Raw genomic sequence first — 22521 nt, 5'->3', positions numbered from 1 at the left:
TTGCACACATCCTTGTGAAAAGAAGAAAAACAGAAATACGAAATAAAAAATGATAATAATAATAATAACAAAACATTTTGTTTGTTATTCTTTTTTTTTTTTATATATATATTTTAAAATGATACGTGCATTGAAATTAAAAAAAAAAAAAAAAAAAAAAAAGGAGTTCGATTCTAATCTATGTTATTCGAATTCTTTATGTATAAGCATTAAAAGGATGAAAATTAATTTATCCATCACCCACCAGGGAATCAGTTCCTATCTTTTTATTAGACAGAATACGATATCAATCCAAACGTGGAAACTAAACCCTCAACCTTTTAATCTCCAAGAAAGCTTTTCCCTTCTAGAAATATGCTGCCCTGAGCTTGCCTCGAATAATTTGTACTCCATGAATATCCATTACATGTTATATACCAAGCACTGGCTACCAAATGTCCCCAGTTTCGAATTTGCTCTCTTCAATCTGAAGCAACTTCTCATTTCTTGATTTCAAAATTCTGCAGAGTAGAGAAAATGCAGAGGATTAGAATTGTCTCATATTCAAATATGATATCGGAAGCCCATCAGTGCTTAACTGAGGAACAATAAAGAAAAAAATTAGTGTACGTTGACCTACTGGAATGGAGAGAAATGACCCAACTTTGAGCAGAGCTGCAGCAGTATGGCAAACCAATGCCAAATAATTTTGTATACCACCAAGATACCACCCTTCCCAATAATGTATTTTCAGTGGTTAAGTCTCATTTTCTGCGGAGCATACCCGGAAATGACAATTAGATTTCATAGAGGCAAAACAAAGCCTAATAGGAAACGACATTAGATTATGAGGCAAAACAAATCCTAATATCTCCACCAAAGAAAATTATGCTCTTAAGTAAAGCACTTACCAAACACTTTAGTAAAGTTCAACTTATGGCTCATGCAAAATGCTACAAAAGCAGCCAACTTCACCACGTACCGCATGTAATGGGGCTATAAGAGGGTTTCCAATTCCATATGTATAATCTTAGCACACACGAGCACCTGCCATTGACCTCTCCTATAATAGCTTAAGTTGTCTTTCTTTAGCCCCATAGCAGTATCCATAGATCTAATACCAAGTGATAACAAGAACATGCCACAATTAAAACCTGCAACTGAGAAACTGCTTCTTAACAAACATTATATACAAACAATGTTGAGAGAGACATATAAAAAGCAATAAAACCATAGTCTGAGACAGTAGACTAGTAATCTTACTCCACCAAGATAAAAACCAATCTACCTATGCAATAAAAGGAATGACTTATTCAAGAAGAGAACACACCTGAGATTACAGGTTTATTGCCAAAGATTGAGAACAAATATGTCAAACTCAGTATTAATGAGCAAACAATGAAAAAAGTGTAACTATTATAGGACATATACTGCATAATCTTTTTCCCTCGCCAACCTTGACCTCAGATCCAAGATAGAGAAAGAGAACATTGATAAAGAGAATAAACTGAAAGGGAAACAGAGACACAGAGAGAGAGAAGTAGAAGAAGCAAATACAATTTGTCATGTCAACTCAGCTCTTCCACCTACCTAGTTTAGTTGGTTCGTCTCTTCCACCTACTTATTGATGCAGCACTATTAGCCAATCAAAGTTCTAGACCTAGACTTACTTGAACTAGCAATGTCAGCTTTATTTATTTTTATTTAATTCCATAAAAATGGAGTTTTGCTTATAAGTACCATGTTTATTTATTGAACACCCTTTACCTAAGAAAATCTCCACTCTTTATTTTTGTATATTCTTTTTTCACATGACCATTTATGTGTACAGCTTAAATATCTTAGAAAACAACATATTTACATTTTACCTAAACGGATCCCTTTCACTGGATATTTGAAAACACACTAATGACAAACTCGTTTCCCAAGTATGAAAGAAAACGTATATAAAGCACTTTGAAGCGGCCCCAAAATCCTTCTCTTTTTTATTTCAATGCTTTCCAGAAATTCCTGCAACCAGATCTGTATCTTAATATACCAATCTCCAAAATTTGTACACACTCTAAGAACCTCAAAATACATACTACAAAAGAAAAATACTCCAGAAGACTGAAAAGGCATATATATCTTACGATGAATAATATGATCTAAGACATCCTACCTCAAGCAACAAGAGAAGCACATTAGGATTTATCATCCGGTATAAATCCCCTTTGCAACATTTGATCATGGAAGCGAAATGCCTCCTTCAAGTTGTCCTGGGACACATGTCCATTTATCAACGACGTGTATGTGGATCTATCAGGATTTACACCTCTTTCAATCATCTTTTGCAACACTAACTCAGCTTCTTGCATTCTACCTTGTTTACAGAACCCTTCAAGAATTGCATTGTATGTAAAAACATCTGGTGATAACCCTTGTTTTTCCATCTTATTAATCAAAACAAAAGCTTTGTCCAGATTTTCTTCCTTAACATATCCATTAATCAAAGTGTTATATGTAATGCTATCGGGAACAATTCCTTGTGAAATAATTTTTTCCAAAAACTCATCTGCCTTCGCTGAATCACCTGATCGGCAAAAGCCCTTTATGATAGTGTTACAAGTTACACGCGTGGGTTTGATACCTTCTTCAACCATTAGGTCCCACAACCTGAATGCCTCACATATATGACCCATGCTACAATATCCATTTATCAAAGTTCCATAAGAAATATGATTGGGGAATATGCTTCTAGAGATCATATCATCCCATAACTGCTTAGCCTTTTTCATTTCACCTACTTTACAAAACCCATCAATCAATGTATTATACGTAACTATATCAGGCTTGAGATTTCTTTCCGACATCATCTCAAATAAATGAAGTGCTTTACTCATATTCCCATCTTTACAGTATCCATTAATGAGTGTGGTTAAAGTGTAAAAATCAGGGAAAACACCTCTTTCCACCATCTCATTGAACAGACGGTCTGCATCAGCAAGCATCTTCTCCCTACACATTCCATTCAAAAGAGTGTTGTACGTAACCACATCCATAACGCAGCCCTGCTGTACCATTTCATTCCACATCATCAAAGCCTCTGACATTATGCCATTTTTACAATACCCATCTATAAGGATGGTATATATCACGTTATCTGGAACCAAACCTGCAATTTTCAAAGCTTTAAAATACTCCAATGCCCTATCAAGATGACCAATCCTTGAAAACAACCCAATTAGAGAGCTAAAGCTAACTAAATCTGGAGAAACACCCTTACAAGACATTTCATTAAAAATTCCTTCAGCCTCTGAAACATCATTTTGTCTACAACTCTCAACGAGCAATGCGTTATATGTAGTAGTATCAGGGCTCAATCCAATATGCAACATTTCATTCAACATTTCCTTTGCTCTTGCATAATTTCCCAATTTGCACAATCCATTTATTATAGTATTATATGTGAAAAGTCCAGGTCTCAACCCTTTACAAGACATAGACTTTATCAAATCGAAAGCTTCTTCTAACATCCCTACGCGACAATACGCATTGATTAGTGTATTATATGTCACAATATCAGGAAGAATCCCCCTTTTTTCCATTTTTGATAAGAACAACTTAACACTATCAACTTTGTGATCTTTACACAATGCATTAACCATGATATTGAGTGTATAAACATTCAAAGGCATCTCACTTCTAGCAACTTCCCCATATACTTCCCAAGCTAAATCAACCCAACCAACCTTTACAAGCCCACCAAGAAGACTATTACAAGCATTTATAGAGACGGTAAACCCTTTGCTTCTCACCATCCGGAACACCTCGGACCCTTCTCTTAACTTTCTAGCCTGCACATAAGTCCTAACCAACAAATCAAAAACCAGAGAATTCGAACCACAACCACTACAAGTCGAAACCAATGAATCAACAATTTCTATTCGAGAAACTCCACTCCTCCTCACCATTCTAAGAATCAAAGCTTGAGCATCTGACAACCTCCTTCCACGCACCAAAACGTGAATCATCGCACTCAGAGACCGTGTAGAATGTTTCAAATTCGGACAAAGTGACAAACTTTGATCAACGAATTTCAGACCCAGTTGCAAATTTTCACGGCACCGATAAAGAACTTCGACCACAACTACTTGGTTCAAACGGGAAAGAGAATTTCGCAAGGAATTGGGATTACCTTGCTTCAAGCCCAGCAAAATTTTCTCCACGAAGAAAGAGTCCGATAGAGAATCCGACGAGAAAACTTGTTCTGGGTATTGTTGGTTTTGCAGGGTTCCAAGCTCATGGTTGGAATGGAAGTCTGGAGGAGAAGGTAGGGAGTGAGCTCCGCGAGGGAAGAAGATTCGTCGTCTTGATGAAGGTTTTACGAGGGTTTTGGGAGTTCTGAGAGTGAGGTTTTGAAAATGTAGTCGTTGAGCCGCCATTTGAGAAGCTTAAACCATAACAATGGATTCGGAAAGAGAGTTAAAAATGGAGGGTTTTACATTCTACAGATGGGTTTTTGTGAAGTGTGTCTGGAATATCGTCTTTTTCTTCATCCAATCATTTATTTATTTATAAATTATAAACCTGTCCATTTTTCTGCTTTTGCTTGTTTTTTACTTGTCTTTTATTTTTGAATTATTCATTAATTTATTAAATTAATTTAATAATTACACATGCGACATTTCTTCCTTTCTTTCTTTCTTTTTTTTTTTTTTCTCTAATAAACATACGCTACTATATTCTCTTCATTCTTCAATTAATTAATAAATATATCAATTAATGATAGCGAGGCATATTATCAAGTCAATACAAAAGAAAAAAAAAATGTAATTGTCATTTAGTTTTGTAGGAAAAAAAAATATATATATAAATCATAATTGTCTTCCATTTTTAGTATTTTCAAAAATAAAAATCACAATATTTGTCCTTGTTTTTATCCCCCAGTTTATCATGTATAAAGAAATAAAAGATACAAAACGGATTATAAATCATACTTGTCTTCCAATTATTCACCAAGAAAAGAAAAAAAAAAATACTTGTCTTGCATTTCCTGATTTCCATCCTTACATTATTATTTATTCTGCTTTTTTTCCTCCTATTGCTTGTCTTCCTGTTTATATTATTCCAATACTAATATATAGTTTTGGATATTAACCCTTCAACGGTATAATAATTTGATAAGAACATCAATTTTTTAACTAATTAGATTATAACTAATGATAAAAAATAAAAATAAAAATAAAAATGGAATAAGTAAAATTAGTATAGTTGAAAAAATAATAATAAAACATATAAAATCTTTCTTCACATGGACAAACACCACAAACCCATTCAAGGATCTACTCTCTCTATTGAAAAACAAAAGAAGAAGAAGAAGACGGAAACAATGATCTTTGGCTGCTAATATATATATATATATATATATATTTTTTACTCTTAAGGATGCTTTTGTGAGTATAAATTATAAAATAAATATATAAATTAAAAAATTTCATTAAATATTATTATATTTAATATTATTTTTTAGTATTACTCTTTATCGTAAAATTAATGTGGTTTACTTCACCAAAAATAAAAATTAAGGTGGTTTACTATTTAAGCACGAAAATTTAAGTTCAACAGTGTGCATCGAGTTAGTGATGGGTGTATACATAATTTCAATGTAACGGAGATCGTGTTGTTAGTTTTTTTTTTTTTTTTTTTTTTTCTTTTTTTGAATATGTTGTTGTAAAGTTTGATGAGTTGTCACTCTAATTTCCAATCATATATTGGGGTTATAATTTTTGACTTTTATAGGAAAAAAAAATTAGGATGCTAAGTTGGAATTTGTAGCATTTCTGATATCTCACATCAATTGAGAGCCCATAGCAATGTAATTATGGTTCCTATTTTTTCAGTTTTCTCAATATTTATGCTAGTATGATACGCTGAGTTAAAACTCTTTTATTCATGCATGGCATGAGATAGCTTGAGTGACAACAAATCTCTCCAAAGAATCCAGCTTTTCCCTTCAAATGAATTGCAATCTCTAAAACTAAAAAAAGTTGTAGAAAAAGAAAACATTTACAAAATTAAGATTAAATGTAATGTTTATCAAGATTACATAATAGGTCAAGTTTTTCCATTCACCAAAAAGGGAGAGAAAAACAAAAAAAAAAAAAGGTCAAGTTTTTCCATTTTTACCGAATTTGATTTAGTTTCCCCTCTTGATGTACCCGAAGAAAAAGGGGTAACATAATTTGTTGGGTTATAGGCAGTTTTATAAGCACCAAGGGTCATGGGGGTAACTTTTATGAAACTTCATGTATTTTTCACTCTTCAACTCTAAAAAGCAAGAAAACCCACAATTCAATACAATCTTATATTCAGATTCTGTAACTTTTTTTGTTTTTTGGTTATTAGACTCTTGTTACTTCAATGGGCAGACCATGTCATTTTTTCTTTTTTTCTTTTTTTCTAAAGACAGAGAAGTGGCGGAAATTTCATGTCCAAATCCAATGAATATATTACAAATCAAAAGGTTTAAGTTTTCTTGACCTAAAAACTAATATATCTGTTCCTGTGATGGTACATATAAATGTATATAAATATAAGATGGAGAATAACGAAGCAACAGCATGATTGGTAGCCTGAGCTAGCATTAGAACCATAGAAGGAAAAAAATTGAACGTGGGTCCAAAATCTGATCTGACCCTTCCAAGAACTATAGGATCGTTACAACTCAGCCTTTCATGGCAAGAAAAACGTGGCGTTTATTTTATATTTTCTTAAAATATATTTCCGGGAAAACAAACAATTGGGGGAAAAAAAAAAGTACGGATACTATTACTATGAAAAAAAGAGCCAAAATTAGATTTAAATAAGATAAATAAAACAATAAAAATAAAAAAATAAAAAGGACAAAACTCCAACTGTAAAAGTTAATTGGAAGAAGAAACTAAAATGAAGGGGAAAAAGGGAGAAGAGAAAATTATAAAAAAAAAAAAGAAAAATTCCCTCTGCCTTTCTGCCTTCTCTCTCTACAGCATAGGAATTAATTAGATGCAAACAAAAACATGCAAAACCCAATTGCATATTTGTTTGCTTCAATATTTTTGTCTAATGGGTTTCGCTTTTTGAGCCTGTAGAAGTCAGAAAACTCTTTTAACGGAAGAGGGACTTTCAGAAATTGACACAAACCATGGAAGGTATTGATGCAATTTTCTCAATCTCATATCAGTTTAGGGATTTGGGTTTTCGTTTCCCGTTGTGTTTCTGGGTTTGTTGCATTTTGATTTTGTGATTGAATATTTGGGAATTTGAATCACTTTCATGCTAGCAACAGATTTTACAATGATACAAGGACACATCTTGACTTTTGAATTCTTTTAGATTGGCTGCTGAGAAAATTGAAGGAAAAATAATGAAATTTTTATTCTTGGTCTTCTCTTGTTTCTTTGCTCCCTTCTCCCGTCCCCTAGATGGTACAGTTCAATGTGTTACTAATATTTCCAGTTTTCTTCATTTACTTTGAAACCAACTTGGGCATTAATTTTTTTTTCTTTTTTAATAATCCTTCAACCAAAGTATACGCATCTGAATTGTGTTATTGTTAAATTTTGAAATCTCTAATTATATCAACATGCCAAATTTCAATTGATGTGATCCGTTTATCTAAAATCATTATGGAATAAGGAATTTTATGCAGAGCAAGTTTTCCAGTTTTTCTAGTGAATATATGTGACAAGTAAGATGTGGATGGTTGGTCTCTGATAATGTTGCTTGGAGTTTATAAATATAATGATGCACTGGTATAGATAGAATAGAAGTATATCATTGATTGCTTTATAGAATTGAAGGGAATAGAAATTGTTATGATTGAAAGAGCCTGTGAAAACTGGATGCTTTTAGAAGTTTAACTATGGCTCACATGTATGAAATACAAAGTAGGTTACAGAATATGTTCTCTTCATGATCTCATCGGGAAATTGGACATTTAGGAACTGGATAAAAGATGAAGAAAGTTATTTAAGTTGTAACCACTGCATGAAACAAAAATAGGAAATTGAAGTGATATTAGTTGCAAAGATCGTGCATGAGTGGTGCAGAAAAGGCAGTTATGTTTGTGAAAGAGAAAAATGTGGATATGAAAGTGTTAATTAAAATTAAACCATACATTCCTTATTGCATAGCTAGCTAATAATAACTAAAATTTCATGGAGACAGTTTACAAATTGTCTATCCTGTGGAAAGAAATTTTTTCATGTCTCCCATCATCAAATGGAGAATTGGCTCTATATTGCAGCATGTGTTACTAATTTTGTGTTAATACTGCTAGAAAACGTTTGTTTTAGATATGACCCTTGCATATTATATTTATTAGCTAACATACTACAGATATTACTTCTCTTGCTAATAGATTAATTTCTGCTTTTCGATTAATGTTTAGAACTAAGTGAAGCGCATTCTGAGGACAATAAAGTTTCTCAAGATAATAACAAGAAGAGACGGCTTAAGACACCTGGCCAGGTTATGGCTTTAGAGAAATTTTATAATGGTAAGGATGCTTATCCTGACAATTATATCTAAATAACCATTGAGAAATTCATATGCAATTATTAATCCCAACTTAAAAAAAAAAAAAAAAAAGAACATAGTTATAATCTTTTATGGATTCTTCTGTTTGACTTCCACAGAGCACAAATATCCTACAGAGGAAATGAAATCAGCACTTGCAGAGGAGTTAGGATTGACAGAAAAGCAGATATCTGGATGGTTTTGCCACCGGAGGTTAAAGGATAAAAAATTGTTGAGAGATGAAAAGTTCACTAATGGACGACAAGATCGTTCAAGCGGAATTATACAGGATCGTGGCAGTGGACTTGGGCAAGACTCATGTGGCAGTACTAAGAATGCAGAGTATAGGCATGTCGATCCAAGGGAAGTTGAAAGTCGAAGGCTTTATGGGCATGATTTTCCGACTGCGGAACTCAGTCATGATCAAAGAAGTCATTATACCGAAAGAGTTAGTGGTGTAGATAATACATCTTCAGAAAGTAGCTCATCGTTACAAGATAGGTTGTTTTCTCAAAGTGACGATCCTTATGATATGGAAACTTCTAGGTACCTAAAACATGATGGAGTTATTGCAGGCGCAAATCCAAAGGTCTCAAGAAACATGGGATATAAGCCCTCAGGATATCTGAAAGTTAAGGGTGAAATAGAAAATGCTGCTGTTACGGCTGTCAAGAGGCAATTGGGGAGGCATTATCGGGAGGATGGTCCACCACTCGCTGTAGAATTTGAACCGCTTCCTCCTGGTGCATTTGAATCCCCAGGGGATCCCGGCCATGGTGAGTTACTTACTGTTGTTTCAAACTTCATGTTATTTATTTATTTTTCATTATTATTTTATTTATTTATTTATTTATTATGGATCCTTGTAATTTTGATCTTAATTTTTCTTTCTGTTCATCCTCTGTGTATGTTTGAACAACTATTTAGGTCTCATTTGGAACATTTGGAATTATTAAATTGTGCTATATGGTAATGCTTCATAGTTTCAATTCCTTAAGATGAAGCTGTTGTGATTTTTTGTCATTCTGAAATCTATTTCAATTTTCTCTCATAAAAGGTTGGTTTTTTTAGCTGACACTGAGAACTTCGTAACCTGACACCTGAAGTGTGGACTGGTTTTTTAATTGTATGGGCATGGGAATTCCCAGTTACAGCCAAACCAAACTGCTGGTTTTGGTTACACTTGCACTGTTTGTCCTGTTTTCTCTTGTGATGCGTTTTATAGCTGTACGCTTGTATTCGAGAAGAAATAAACTCAGACCATGGATGATGGAATACAATTTAGACTATATGAAACACATGAAAAAGGAAAACGAAACTAAGAGCAATAGTGCTAATGTTTTAAATGTTATATGCATAATGTCTCCTACTGATTTTTTGCTGCTGCAATGTTCCTGTCGAGTTTTGTTTTTTTCTTTGTACTTGGTTCTCTTTTTTTCTTAGTTGGAAGATGATATTGGGTTCTGTTTTAACAGATTGAAAAAGATAGTGAGAGAGAGAGATGGTTTTAAAGAACATAGGAGTATCTTTCTTAATCAACTAATCAAATAACTATGAGAATGTTACATCTTTAACCTTTTGCTGTGGAATAATATTCTGGCAGTAAGGTATTTATGAAATTAAAGTGAAGAAAAATGTTTAGTTGAAAGCCACATGTATTTGCTACTTTGGTTAAAAGAGCTGAGGTAGCTCTTCTCTGCCCTTTTGCATGTAAAGTTTCTGTCTTGCATGCTAGTAAATTTCACAGTCTTCTAGATTTTTTTTTAGAAATATTTTTGTTTCACTACTTATATAACATTTCTTTTGCTGAATGCCATGGCAGAGCGATACTACGTTGAGAATTCTGTTCTTCCCGATTCTCCTGACATTTCTGGAGTGAAAAGGCAACCCAGTCCTAGCACTGTAAGTAAATCTGAGACATTCTTGTTATATTTTAAAATATGGTAGGACAAATACTGTGTTTATTAGATCTGTTTAGTGTTGTCTCCTTATTGTCTAATCTTGACGATACATTAAATTGTTTCATGTCTACTTTGAATGATTATTCTCCATTTTTTTAGCTATAAGGATACCTTTCTGAAGGAGAACATGTGTTAGGTTTCTACAGATATCGATTGGGAAACTAATCAAGATATTATTTCCTTTTCGGTCAGGCTACTGCAACCAAAATGAATAAATGATTAAATAAAAAGTTTTTTCATGGGAAATATGTTTTAAATCTTTTCGGTGTATAAGCTTTGGATGTAACTTCATTGTCTTTGACAGAAACAAGGTTGTGGTCTCTGAATATCAATTATTGCCTGGTGCTTCACTTCAGGTTCTGATTTCTATTATGGCCATTTTATGTAGGGGTTTCAGGTAGAGGAAGAGGCCCTTTGGTTTTGGGCTTATCTTTTTGTGCTTCCCCCTACTCCTAAACTTTGCAGCATGTAATAATATTTCATAATGTTGATTTTTGGTCAAACTGTAGTCTACCTGTGGCTTGCTTTATGCATTAACATGTAATGGATTGCATGCTCAACAATCTTGAAACGTTATTTATAATATTTATCTTCACAACTGTAGTTTCTTCTTAATTTCTTTATTTACTTCTTTTCATGCTTGTGCAGAGATATGAAGTATATAATTCAAAGGTCAGTTCAAAGGACTCCTATGTTCACGAAGCTCCTATGATGCATGTATTTGAAGGTCAGGAGATTAAATCTGGCAACCAGTCAAGGAAAAAATCAACTTATCTTAATCGTACTAGTTCTTTACCTGGACGAAACTCTACCTTGAATACATATGATGAATCCGGTTACAACAGGAATAGTAGGATGAGCTCTAAACATGGTGTTGAAGGGATGATATCTGACTCTGCCCTAAAACATCATGGTCAATATAGTGGGAAAATCTCTAGGGAGCAATCAGTTCCTTGGTTAGATGAGGATAATAACACAAGCCCAAAAATTCTCCAAAGGAGTGAGTACTCAAAATTGAAGCCTTCAGTTTCAAAACGTTATGGCCATGAGATGTTTGATATGAAGGACAGAAGGCAATCTAAGATTATGGCAAAGGTCGGATTTCTGCTTTACACCTCGCAAATTATGTGTTCTATATATAACCATGTTGAATTACCTGCTTTAAATTCTGTCTATTACCGCTAGGCTCAGGAGGATATATATAATGAAGAAGCTAAAGCCACAAAAGAGAAATGCAGTCCTGTTAAAGTAAAGATGAAGCCAACAAATGAGATGATGGTGGGTTTGTAAAATTAGTTCACTTTTGAAGAATTATAATATGTATGCAAGTACATGTAATTTGCCACTAACACTCATTTTCTTTCTTCAATATTGTAGGCTGGAAAGAAAGTTATGGTTGATTGTTCACAGCAAGATTATGGTACAAATTCTTCCATTGCTCCTTTGCCGCCACGTAGTCATCTCGTTATAGGGTTAGTATGATCTTTGCTATGATTGTAATCTCTTTCGTACAAAAGTATCTTCAAAATCTCTAGATGCATGTTTCCACCAGTATGCATCGTATGCTACGTGCTTGTATTTCTCTTGCAAATTTGATTGATCAAAATTTTCATTTGTTTTCTCAATCTTTGCTTGGGGCTTTCTTTTGAGATAGCTTATGAAATTACTTTGTCACTGTTGATTTAATGTGTCAAACCGAAATACAAATACAGTTGATGGCGGGCTGTTATTGAAGGACAGTTGTATTCTACTCATGATGATTGGTGTCTTACATTCTTGGTACAGTAATTGAAATCCCCTCCTCTACCATGATAAACTTCCAATTGTACAGGAAAGTGGTGCTGCCATTTTGCTAAATCTGTCTATTAGTGTTGCTCTGATCTACATAGGGATCAAAAACTTCAGGGAATAAGGGTAATTTTAGCATGTTTCAAAGCCTTGATTTGTCTAATCCCTAATTTAACGTGCTGTCAGTTTGATATATGTAGTTGCAGCCACTTTCTAACGGCAAAACTTTTTATAAGGGTAACTTGACAATATTTAACTAGGGAAAATTTCACTACCATATCTTACACCAAATGATAGATGAAATCTTTAATGTATAGCAATTATCCTGCTCCAAGAGTCCTGACATCTTGTCGTTTAATTCACAACACCCGTCAACTAGATGCTTGTCTCAATAAACAAAGTAATTAGATTTTATTGTTTTAGGCTCAATCCTGTTAGTGGTGCCGCTATAACTCCGATGTTGACAAAGTCATGTTATCAATGTGTTTATCTGATCAGGTGAATAAAGGACAAGTTTCTATCATCCATCCCACACCCTTAAACAATATAAATTGTCCTTGAAAAAACTGTTTTTCATTGCTTAAAGAGTTTATGGTTTTTGTCTGTGCTGTAAATATAGTAACACCGAAGCTAGAAATTTTATTCCTTCATCTTTCATAAACACTTTATGGATGGCTTTCTGCTTTCTGACTGCAATGACCATTCTGTAGATCTACCATGGAGATGCCATCTAGCTTTAGTGAGGATGATGAAACTGCAGAAACCAGTTCGTCTGTGGATTGATATTTGATGGATGACAAGAAAACCATGAAGGGGTTTTGCAAGGCTGTTGGGATGTGTAGCTAATTAGATCATGTATTTTACTATTCAATTATTGCAGCTAACTATGTTCCTTGCCTTTTCATTAGTCCATGTTTATAAGTTTAGGATTTATTTTGTTTTTGTTATTACTGCTTTACTTGCATATAATGCAGATAAATTTGGTTGTAAATGCCATGTGCTTGGAACCGGGGCTAAGAATGTTCCACAAAAAGAAGTTACAAATGTTGAAACTTTGAAGGAAAAGTTGTTGAATCATGCGTCTTACTCTGTATATATGTTTTTGAAAAATTATATATCATCAGAACTTATTTCATATTTGCATAAATTTTTAATATTAACAATAATATTATGCTTGCAATTTTATTTATAATAAACAACAATAGCAATATGAACCAAATAAATATAAAATAAAAAATTGGAAAAACAATAATTCCGGCTCTATGAAGAAGATATATATATATATATATATTTTTTTTTTCTTTTTTTGTAAATCTCTTCATGATAAGTTTATTATTGGGTTTTCTATTAAAATCTCAGCGGAAAAAAGAAGTGCTTTATTAGATTTTGACAAATGTAGAACAAGTGATTTACTTTAAAAAAAAAAAATGTGAACCAAGTGATGATGTGTCATTTTAAATAAGGAAAAAGAAGGAAAGAAGAAAAAAATAATGTTATATTTAGTTATATTTATCTTAAAACATGTGCCTTATCATTTTATCAGCCGGCCATATTTATCTTATAAAATAATGTTTTATTCATTTTATATTTACATATTTGGTTGTCTATATTTTATTAGCTTTCCTTGTAATTAAATATTAGTTATTAAATAATTGAAATAATAAGTTAATTGTGTAGAGAAAAAAATATTGGTTTGTTATATATATGTGACATATTGACCTTTTTTAAAAAAAATAAAAAATAAAAAAATATATTACAGGTGACCGATCATGTATATTATAATCTGTCAATCTATATTAAACTTTTTAAAAAGTATTAGAATATGAGTGGTTTATTATCACCTTAACAAATAAAAAAATCCCTTGGGGCATATTTGTTTGAAAGAATAATTAATCCTAAGAAATAAGACTAGTAGTTCTCGTTAAAAAAAAAAAAAATGATGGAATAGAATTATTATGTCTATTCTTTAGTTTAATAGCAATAATGGAACATATAGATTTTCTGGTTGTTTGGTATAACATAATAAATAGTGGAAAGGATTAGCATGTTTTTTTGTTCTTTAGTTTTACGGAATATATATTTTGAACTTTCTAAAAATAATAATAATTTTTTATTTTGAAATTGAGATTTTAGAGTTATATATAAGCCCAAATTTAAAAATATGTAATGGTAAAAGTACATAAACAATATGTTTATCTATCAATCATTTTATTTATTCAAAAATATGAAGAAAAATTTGACCAAATAAATAGTTTATAAATTCGATACATACATATATAATACATTATAAATTAAAAAAAAATATGGCATAAAATTATGATTATTAAATATACATGATAAAAATAAAACTATTAGCAAGATACTGATAGTTTAATGTACTAAAAAATCAAAAATAGCAAATAAATAAAAGAAAAAATAAAAAAAATTTCTTTATGCACAATTTTTATATTATTCTAAAAGAGAAAAAATAATTAAAAATATGTTCTTTTTTTCCACTTGTATTATATGATGATATGTTTAATACATGTTTTAAACTTTCCACTTAAAAGCAAAAAAATAAAAATAAAAAATAAAAAATTTGTACATTTAAAAATCGAAATGGGAAAGGGAAATTTCTTTCAAAAATATGTTTGTATGTTTATTATTCATGAATTTACTAAATAAGCAAATACTTATTTGCACATAATTGTTAGCTCTTTGCATTTTATATAGTTTTTGGGTTATTATGATTAATTGATTATTAGTGTCTAAATTATGTTTATATTTGCATTTTGGTTTTTAAACTTTTTTTGGCACTTTCATTCATAAATTTCAATTTTCATTACATTTTAGTCCTTAAATCTATTTTTAATTTATTTTTTAACAGTTTTGGGTCATTGCAACATTCAAACAATGAAATTACAAAATTAAACAACTCCGCAAGAGCTCTACATGAGTACAAGAATTAATAGGGTGCAAGTGGCTACAATTAATCTTAAAATTGATATATACATACATACATACATATATATATATATATATTCCTTAATGGACTACTCCACCAATTAAATATGCATAGCAGTGTGAGTTTGTGGCCTCCAATTTTCTTTCTTGGCATGATTCAAAAAATGAAAACAATTTGACATAAATTAGGGGGTAAAAAAATGAAGGGAATAATGCTGGCTTATATAGTTGAAAGGTTGAAGATCATGTATTACTATTACTTGCAAAGTATAGGGGGAAAAAAAAAAAAAAAAAGGTTGCAACCAAAGCTTCATATATACATATATTTATATATATCGGGCATTATTCCTCCACAAATAATTGTAGTTGAGATTATTTAAAATTTATAGACACTTTATGTCTTACATTTCTATCCTTTTTACTTTTTCTTTAATTATTAATTTGAATGAGTCTTCGATCAAATATTTGATATATATTACTATAACTTGCGAAGTATAGAAAACAAGTCATCACTAAAGCTTCAAATATATATATATATATATATATACATATATACAGGGCATGATTCCTCCATATATATTGTGGCTGAAATTACTTAAATTTTACGTACACTTTATGTTTTACATTTCAATCCCTATTTACTTTTTCTTTAAAAATAAATTCGAATGAGTCCTGGATTAAATATTTGATACGACTTGAAACGCTTATCCAGCCGTAACGTTTCCCAATTAATTCCTCTGGGAAAGCATATTTCAGAGTCATGCTAAAAATGTAACACAACGTGTACGTGGTTACACAATGCCATGGAAAAAAGAAAACTGGGAAACCGATTTGACAATGATAATATATTTGACAGTATCATAAATATATAAATATATATACACACACACACACGCACACACACACACACACACACACACACACACACACATATATATATATATATATATATTTGGGTAAAAAATAATTTCCTTTAATATATCTATAACAGCAAAAGATGGTTATTTGTTTTTTTAGATAGTCTCAACTCATCTAGGAAACCGATTTCAAGGTTATTTTTAAAATTTTTTTTCCCCTTTTGTTATATTTTCAATTTAATTAATCTCACGAGATATTAATTTTTTGGTTCTCTTATTTATTGATCTTCTTAATATTTGATTTGTGTTATTATAATTTGTACCTAGACAATTTCCCTACTACAAAACAAAAAAAGGAAACACAATTCCTTTCCTCCTAGCCTTTATAAATCTTCCTCGTATTTTTGTTAGAGAAAGGGCCATCCAGATTTCGTTCAAGCCTACAGCATAGAAAGTCCAACTGTCATCAACGGTGAGACAAATGTTAATGGGGAAAGTATTTAAAGGGAAGTTGGACTTTCTTCCATATTAATGCTCTTGATGTTCCTATGGAGCTGCCTAGCTTCCTCAGTAGCTTCTAATGTGGCCCAGCTCTCCATACACCCATGTAGTTAAATTCCCCTTTAGCTAATTATATATATTTATATGTACAATTATCTTGATCTTTATTTTACTGATAGTATAACCATTATACAATGTTGTGAAAACATTATCAGGTTTGTCTTTTATTAAATTCATTACTATAATTAAATATTCTAATTTCTGCTGATGATTTTTGTGTTTCATTTTTCATTTTCATGCAAAGCAGGGGCTCACACAATCGGTGAGGCCAGATGCGCCACATTTAGGACCAGAATATACAACGACATCAACATAGATCCCCTCCAAGCTCAAAAAACAAAAGAAAACAAAACAAAAGCAGAGCCTGAAGTTAGTTAAAATTGATGGATGATGGATGATGATGATGAAGATGAGCAAATCAAACAAATACATTATTTAAGATATATATATATATATATTTCACACTGTTTTTAACCTTTCTTTTTATGGGCACAAATTTTATCTTCATGCTGATGTAATTTTGGATTCTTTTTTATTAGTTAAAATATTTCCTTGAAAGAAAAAAAAAATCCTTAAAAAAATGAGTAAGTTCGAAAAAATGGTGAGTCTATATTTGGCATGATTTTGAAAGTCATACAAGACACCAAAGTAAAGTAAAACAGGTAGATATACAATAGCATTAGCCTTTGCTAATTGTCTCCTTAGTTTTCTTATAAAATATTGCTCTTCGAGTGATTGAGATTTTATTGTCGAAAATGGCCAAGTTTGGAACAATAAGTTTTTCATACTTGTCATTTGTTACGATCAATCATTGTGTCGTGTATTTGGGGTTCAGTACTGAATAACGTTGAGGATATTGATCATTATTCAACACTATCCAATTACCATAGTAGTATGCTACAGCAAGTACCGGTCGAGGGTGCTTCAATAGATGATGCTTGGATCACAAGTTATTCAAGAAGTTTCAATGGATTCGCTGCCAAACTCACATGCAGATGATGAAAGAGACAAACCAGCAAGCATGAACGAAGTGGTATATCGGTTTTCCCAATCAGAAATCTTCATCCACAAACAACATGATCTTGGGATTTCATGGGTTTCCACCAGAAAGTAATTCGGAATCTCACAACGGAGAGTGATGTCATAAGTGGTTTTATAGATACCGGAATCCGGCCTGAATCAGAAAGTTTCAATGATGATGGTTTTGGCCCTCCTCCTAAAAAGTGGAAGGGAAGTTGTAGAGGTGGAAACAACTTTTCATGAAACAAAAAGATCATGGTACAACCCAAAATCAACACCTGGTATTAATGATTCTGCAAGGGACAACCAGGGACATGGAACTCATACTTGCCTCAACTGCAGCAGGGAACCAAGTAAAGGTTGCAAGCTTTTTTAGATTAGCAAAGGGCACTGCTAGAGGAGCTGTTCCCTCCTCAAGGATTGCTGCATCATCCTAATTCAGGTTGCAACGATACAGATATCTTGGCTGCTTTAAATGATGCTATTTCAGATGGAGTTGACGTTATTTCCATCTCAATTGGGACCAAAGGTTTGTATCTGAGTTTCGAAAAGGATAATATTGCCATTGGTGCTTTTTCCATGCCATGGAGAAAGGGACACTGAGTGTTCAATCTGCAGGCAATGCTGGTCCAGGACAAAGTCAGCAAGCGGAACCGATCGACGAATAGTGGACAAAGTTAATTCTTGGGAATGGAAAAAATACTACTACACTGGTTGGCGACTCAATAAATTCTCTCACATTAAATGGCACAAAGTTCCCTTTGATAAATGGGTTCAGTGCTGTAACTTATCGTTCATTAACTTCGATAATAATTTTACGGTAGTATAAATTATGGTACCATACAATTTCACTTATTTTTCGCACATGAAACATAGCTAATTATCTATAGAAATGAACAAATAGTAATTTTTATAAACAACTTGGTCATGTATTTGACAATTTGTGATTGTTTTCTATATCTATATAAATTGGGTTCCATGAATTATACCAGTAGTGTCCACAAAAGTGGGCAGGCCCATTACCCAAAAAAAAAAAAAGACAAGCTAAAATGTATCATTATGTTCTTTTTGGTTTATCTTTTTTATAAATCTGCAATTCGACATATTTATCATTCCTTTATTCCTAAAAAAACAAAATAAAATAAAAAACATATTAATCGTTCCTTTAGTTACTTTCCCTGATAATCAAATTGTGAAAATGGTAGAATTTTAATTTGATAGATTTTCCTGGCTAGAGGAACTCCTGCTTCCATAAAACTGATCTGATCTGTATCAGCTCACAAACCAAGCGTCCAAAACTACTGCTTTGAACAAATAATTCTCATTTCTCTTTATCTTCTTTTAGTGTTGTGGCTCAGCGCTGGAAGCTGCGTTATATGTTATCCTACTTCTAGGAGTTTTTCAAATCTCATTTGAGCTTCTATTGCTAAAAGAAAAACTCCTATCTGGTTTGATATGGTCACTCCTTGCATGAACCTTTAAATTTATTGAATTTATATATTGTTCTTTTTTTTTTTGTGGATTAAAATTATAGATTGATTTGTCAGTTCAATTTTAAAATATTGAATTATTTATTAATTTGTTGCATATTTTATGTTAACTTTCACCAAATTATGATTTTTCAATTTTAAATGTACAATTACTAGTTTTTTTTTTTCCACTTATATCTTTAGTTACCTTAACATTTAAATTTTCATATTAAATTTCAGTTGGAAATAAAAGAAGAAGAAGAAGACGAAACTGTCTAAGAAAAGCTTGGATTCAACCGTCTAATACATAGTCTGGCAGGAAAAAAAAAGAAAAAAAAAAGAAAAAAAAAAGGAAAAAAGTATATATATATATAGCAGAAAAAAAAATTATATATATATATATATACATACATACATATATATATATATATATATATCCTTAAGAAAAAAATTAATCCATTTAGTTGTTCGTTGTTCTGGATCTCCATGTGCTAACCTGATCAAATATTAAATAATTTGATTTAATTCAAAGGAAATGGAGAGAATGCAGATCCTAAATTACTTGTATATGTTGCTGGATCATCAGCCTATCTGGCATTATTATGTCCTTCATCGGAATTAAAATGATACCAGATCTGATCAAATATCAAATATATATATATATATATAAGGGTTCAACCAAATCTGATCAAATTTAATTACTATTTATTGTTACTGTATTATTTATTTTCTGACTCTCAATTAGAGCTTCTTATGTCGACGGTAATAGAGATGTTTGGAAATATTATATAATTACAGTATTTATTTTTAAATTAGTATAATTAGATTACCAATTTATATATTTATTTCCTTAATATTAACATTATAAAAGTAAGTTATATATATTAAAATTATGTAAAAATATATATATTCTCTTTTATCAATTTTCTTTTAGAACACGTGTCATGGTTTGATAAGGTTTCAGCTCGTAAACCCAAAAACATATTGTCTAGAAATTGGGCAGGCCCAAAACAGAACGGGTGTATGCAGGTTGGACTGCTTGCAAACAAAATTAGTTTCTGGTTTTCTGCTTCTGTTGTTCGTATCTTCAATTCAACCTCTATCAATAATATTCCTTTTGTTCTTTTGATCACAAAACCAAGCATTTATAAATAGCAAAAAAATATAATTTTAATTATTTTTTCTTGTTTCTTTTACTGCTTACTGACATACGTATTATTCCTCTCAATTTTTATTTTTTTTTAAATTAAGGATATTAAGAATCCAATCGGAATTATGGTATGAAGAAACAATGGATTTACCTTATGCCCTGTCATGTTGCAGATGAGTGTTGAAAGTGAGTTACGTATACATACATATATATATATATATATATATCCTACTTTTTATATAAATAGGAATATTAGACGCTAATTATAAGAGTTTTTCCATCTTTATGACTTAGTCCCTAGTTTGGTTAACTAAGACTGCAAGGATATCCTACTCGTTCATTTACTTTCTTACTTTTCTACTACTTTTATTTTTTTAATTTATACTCTAATTATATGATGTATGTAATAATATTCAGATCAATAATATTGTAGGGTTCAACGTAAACGTGAAAGATTGGCTACTAAAAATCATATAAAATTCAAAATGTCAGACATAAACCGCATCACTTTGCAAATCTCAATGTTGCTTCCTAAATAAAAAATAATGATAATCATAATAAAAGAAAAAAACATTTAAACCATAACACAGTTTTCAAGTTATATTAAATTGCCAAACAAGGGCTAAATATTTATGACTGTCCATTGTCAACTGCTATTGGAATGTTAAGATTGAACACTCCAAGTAATACTGTTAATTTGCTTTTGTAAGCTTTCGCTGGTAGATTGCTTATAGAAGCACATAACAAAAAAAGCATTGCACCAGATACAATTTTGATATTAATATTATATATATCCGATTAAAAGCAATAAATCAAACGAAAATTGATCATTTTGTTGGAAGGCAGTTTGTTTTGATTTTGCTTAATTTAGTCCATGTTTTGGTGGGGGTTGTTGCATATGTTTAGTTAGTCAGTCAAAATCTGTACAAATATTTTCCTGACATAATCCGAAGGGCTTTTATATATTCTTCAAATTGGTGATGAAAACATTATGTCCATAAGTGGTTGCTTTTCAAAATTTGTCCTTTAATTACCAACTTCGCTCTTGAACTAATTGACTTGGGTTAATTGGCTAACTTTTGAGTCATTCATTAATTAGATTCTAAGCTTTGAGTGTGGATTAATCTTAATTATTTTCTTGAGTTTCCTAGTTCCTAAGCCTGGTTTTTTTTGGTTAAAAACTCATTAGGTAATTCATCGAGTTTTTGGAAAGAGAAATAAGTGAATAAAAAAAAGTCGGTAAAACCAAGAATATCTTAAAGCTAACGTGATCAGTTTTGGAAATTTTCACCAAATGATGTTATAAGCTAACCTCCATACATAAATATCATCTCTTTGACCATCATGATAATATTAATTAACCTTGTTTTGGTCAAATAATATTAATTAATTTACTTGGCTATATATCACACCATAAAATATAATCAAAAACAGTAAAAAGTGCAATCCTTCTTTAGTGGCCTTGCCATTATCTCTGCAAATTGCTTGCTGTGACTCATTCAAAAAATGTTAGTTTAATTGATTTAGAATGGCGCATTATGGAGCATGTAATTTGGATGATATGCTTGGTAACTTTAATTTGTCTTCGTTTAATTTTCTGTCTTCTTTTGTCATAAAAGTCAGAAATTGGTGGAGGGCAGGAATCCAATGATGCAAGGATATCAATTATTATTTGAATAATTAATATTCAAGATGATCACATTTTTAATTTATTGATTAATTTTTGTCAATAATTAAGTCCAAGTTATGGTGAACTTCACTTTTATATCTTGAGCAAATCATGGTCGTAAGAATCATCTTAAATTTTCTATCATTTGCTATATATATATATATATATATATATTTATTTATTTATAATACAACATAATTAATTATTTCATTTCTTGACCATTGTTTTTTTCTAAATTATCCCCATAACATAAAGCCATCAATGGCCTATATATCAAAGGAAAGTTGTTTAATTATTTATTACTGTACTTATCAGTTGTTAATTCCAGTCTTATTTTATTTTTTAATTGTGTTGACTGAACTAGAAACTAACGCACAAGGAGACAATGTAATGGCTAGAGTATAGATATATATATAGTTCCGAAAATAAAGTTAAATTTAATTGTCTTATCTTAAGAGAATGGATACTTACACTGTGGGCTTATATTTCAACGGTTTTTGTTGGATGTACTGTATATGATTATAAATTTCAACAGTTTCTATATATTATTAAAAAAAAAAAAAACAATTACATATATCACTGA

General features: G+C 31.2%; 2 protein-coding genes across 10 annotated transcripts; one reads left to right on the top strand and one right to left on the bottom strand.

Annotated features, from left to right (window-relative positions):
* Positions 1–206: 206 nt before the first annotated feature.
* LOC107405656 (pentatricopeptide repeat-containing protein At5g01110) lies at positions 207–4529 on the bottom strand. 8 transcript variants are annotated; one of them, XM_060812439.1, is made up of 5 exons: positions 2141–4529; positions 1848–1989; positions 891–1139; positions 620–750; positions 207–500 (listed from the first exon to the last, which is right to left on the bottom strand). In XM_060812439.1, exon 1 carries the CDS (start codon positions 4401–4403, stop codon positions 2163–2165), a length of 2241 nt encoding a protein of 746 aa, XP_060668422.1. In that variant the 5' UTR covers positions 4404–4529; the 3' UTR covers positions 207–500; positions 620–750; positions 891–1139; positions 1848–1989; positions 2141–2162. The 8 variants fall into 8 exon arrangements, with proteins under 8 accessions (XP_060668422.1, XP_060668421.1, XP_060668424.1 ...); XM_060812438.1 differs by having other exon boundaries at positions 891–1133; XM_060812441.1 differs by having other exon boundaries at positions 891–1093.
* Positions 4530–6877: 2348 nt separating this feature from the next.
* LOC107407998 (homeobox-DDT domain protein RLT1) lies at positions 6878–13404 on the top strand. 2 transcript variants are annotated; one of them, XR_007239314.2, is made up of 9 exons: positions 6878–7151; positions 8393–8500; positions 8640–9296; positions 10343–10422; positions 11130–11576; positions 11667–11759; positions 11859–11953; positions 12194–12260; positions 12980–13404. XR_007239314.2 is itself a non-coding variant. In XM_016015343.4 (8 exons), the coding sequence occupies exons 1-8, from the start codon at positions 7145–7147 to the stop codon at positions 13050–13052; spliced, it is 1560 nt and encodes a 519-aa protein (XP_015870829.2). In that variant the 5' UTR covers positions 6880–7144; the 3' UTR covers positions 13053–13404. The 2 variants fall into 2 exon arrangements, 1 of the variants encoding a protein (XP_015870829.2); XM_016015343.4 differs by lacking the exon at positions 12194–12260 and having other exon boundaries at positions 6880–7151.
* The last annotated feature ends 9117 nt before the right edge of the window (positions 13405–22521 follow it).

This window comes from Ziziphus jujuba, chromosome 10 (genome assembly GCF_031755915.1).
Source record: "Ziziphus jujuba cultivar Dongzao chromosome 10, ASM3175591v1".
NCBI classification, from domain to species: Eukaryota; Viridiplantae; Streptophyta; class Magnoliopsida; order Rosales; family Rhamnaceae; genus Ziziphus; species Ziziphus jujuba.
Note: the sequence above shows the minus strand (reverse complement) of the source record. Positions and strands in the feature narration are given on the sequence as shown.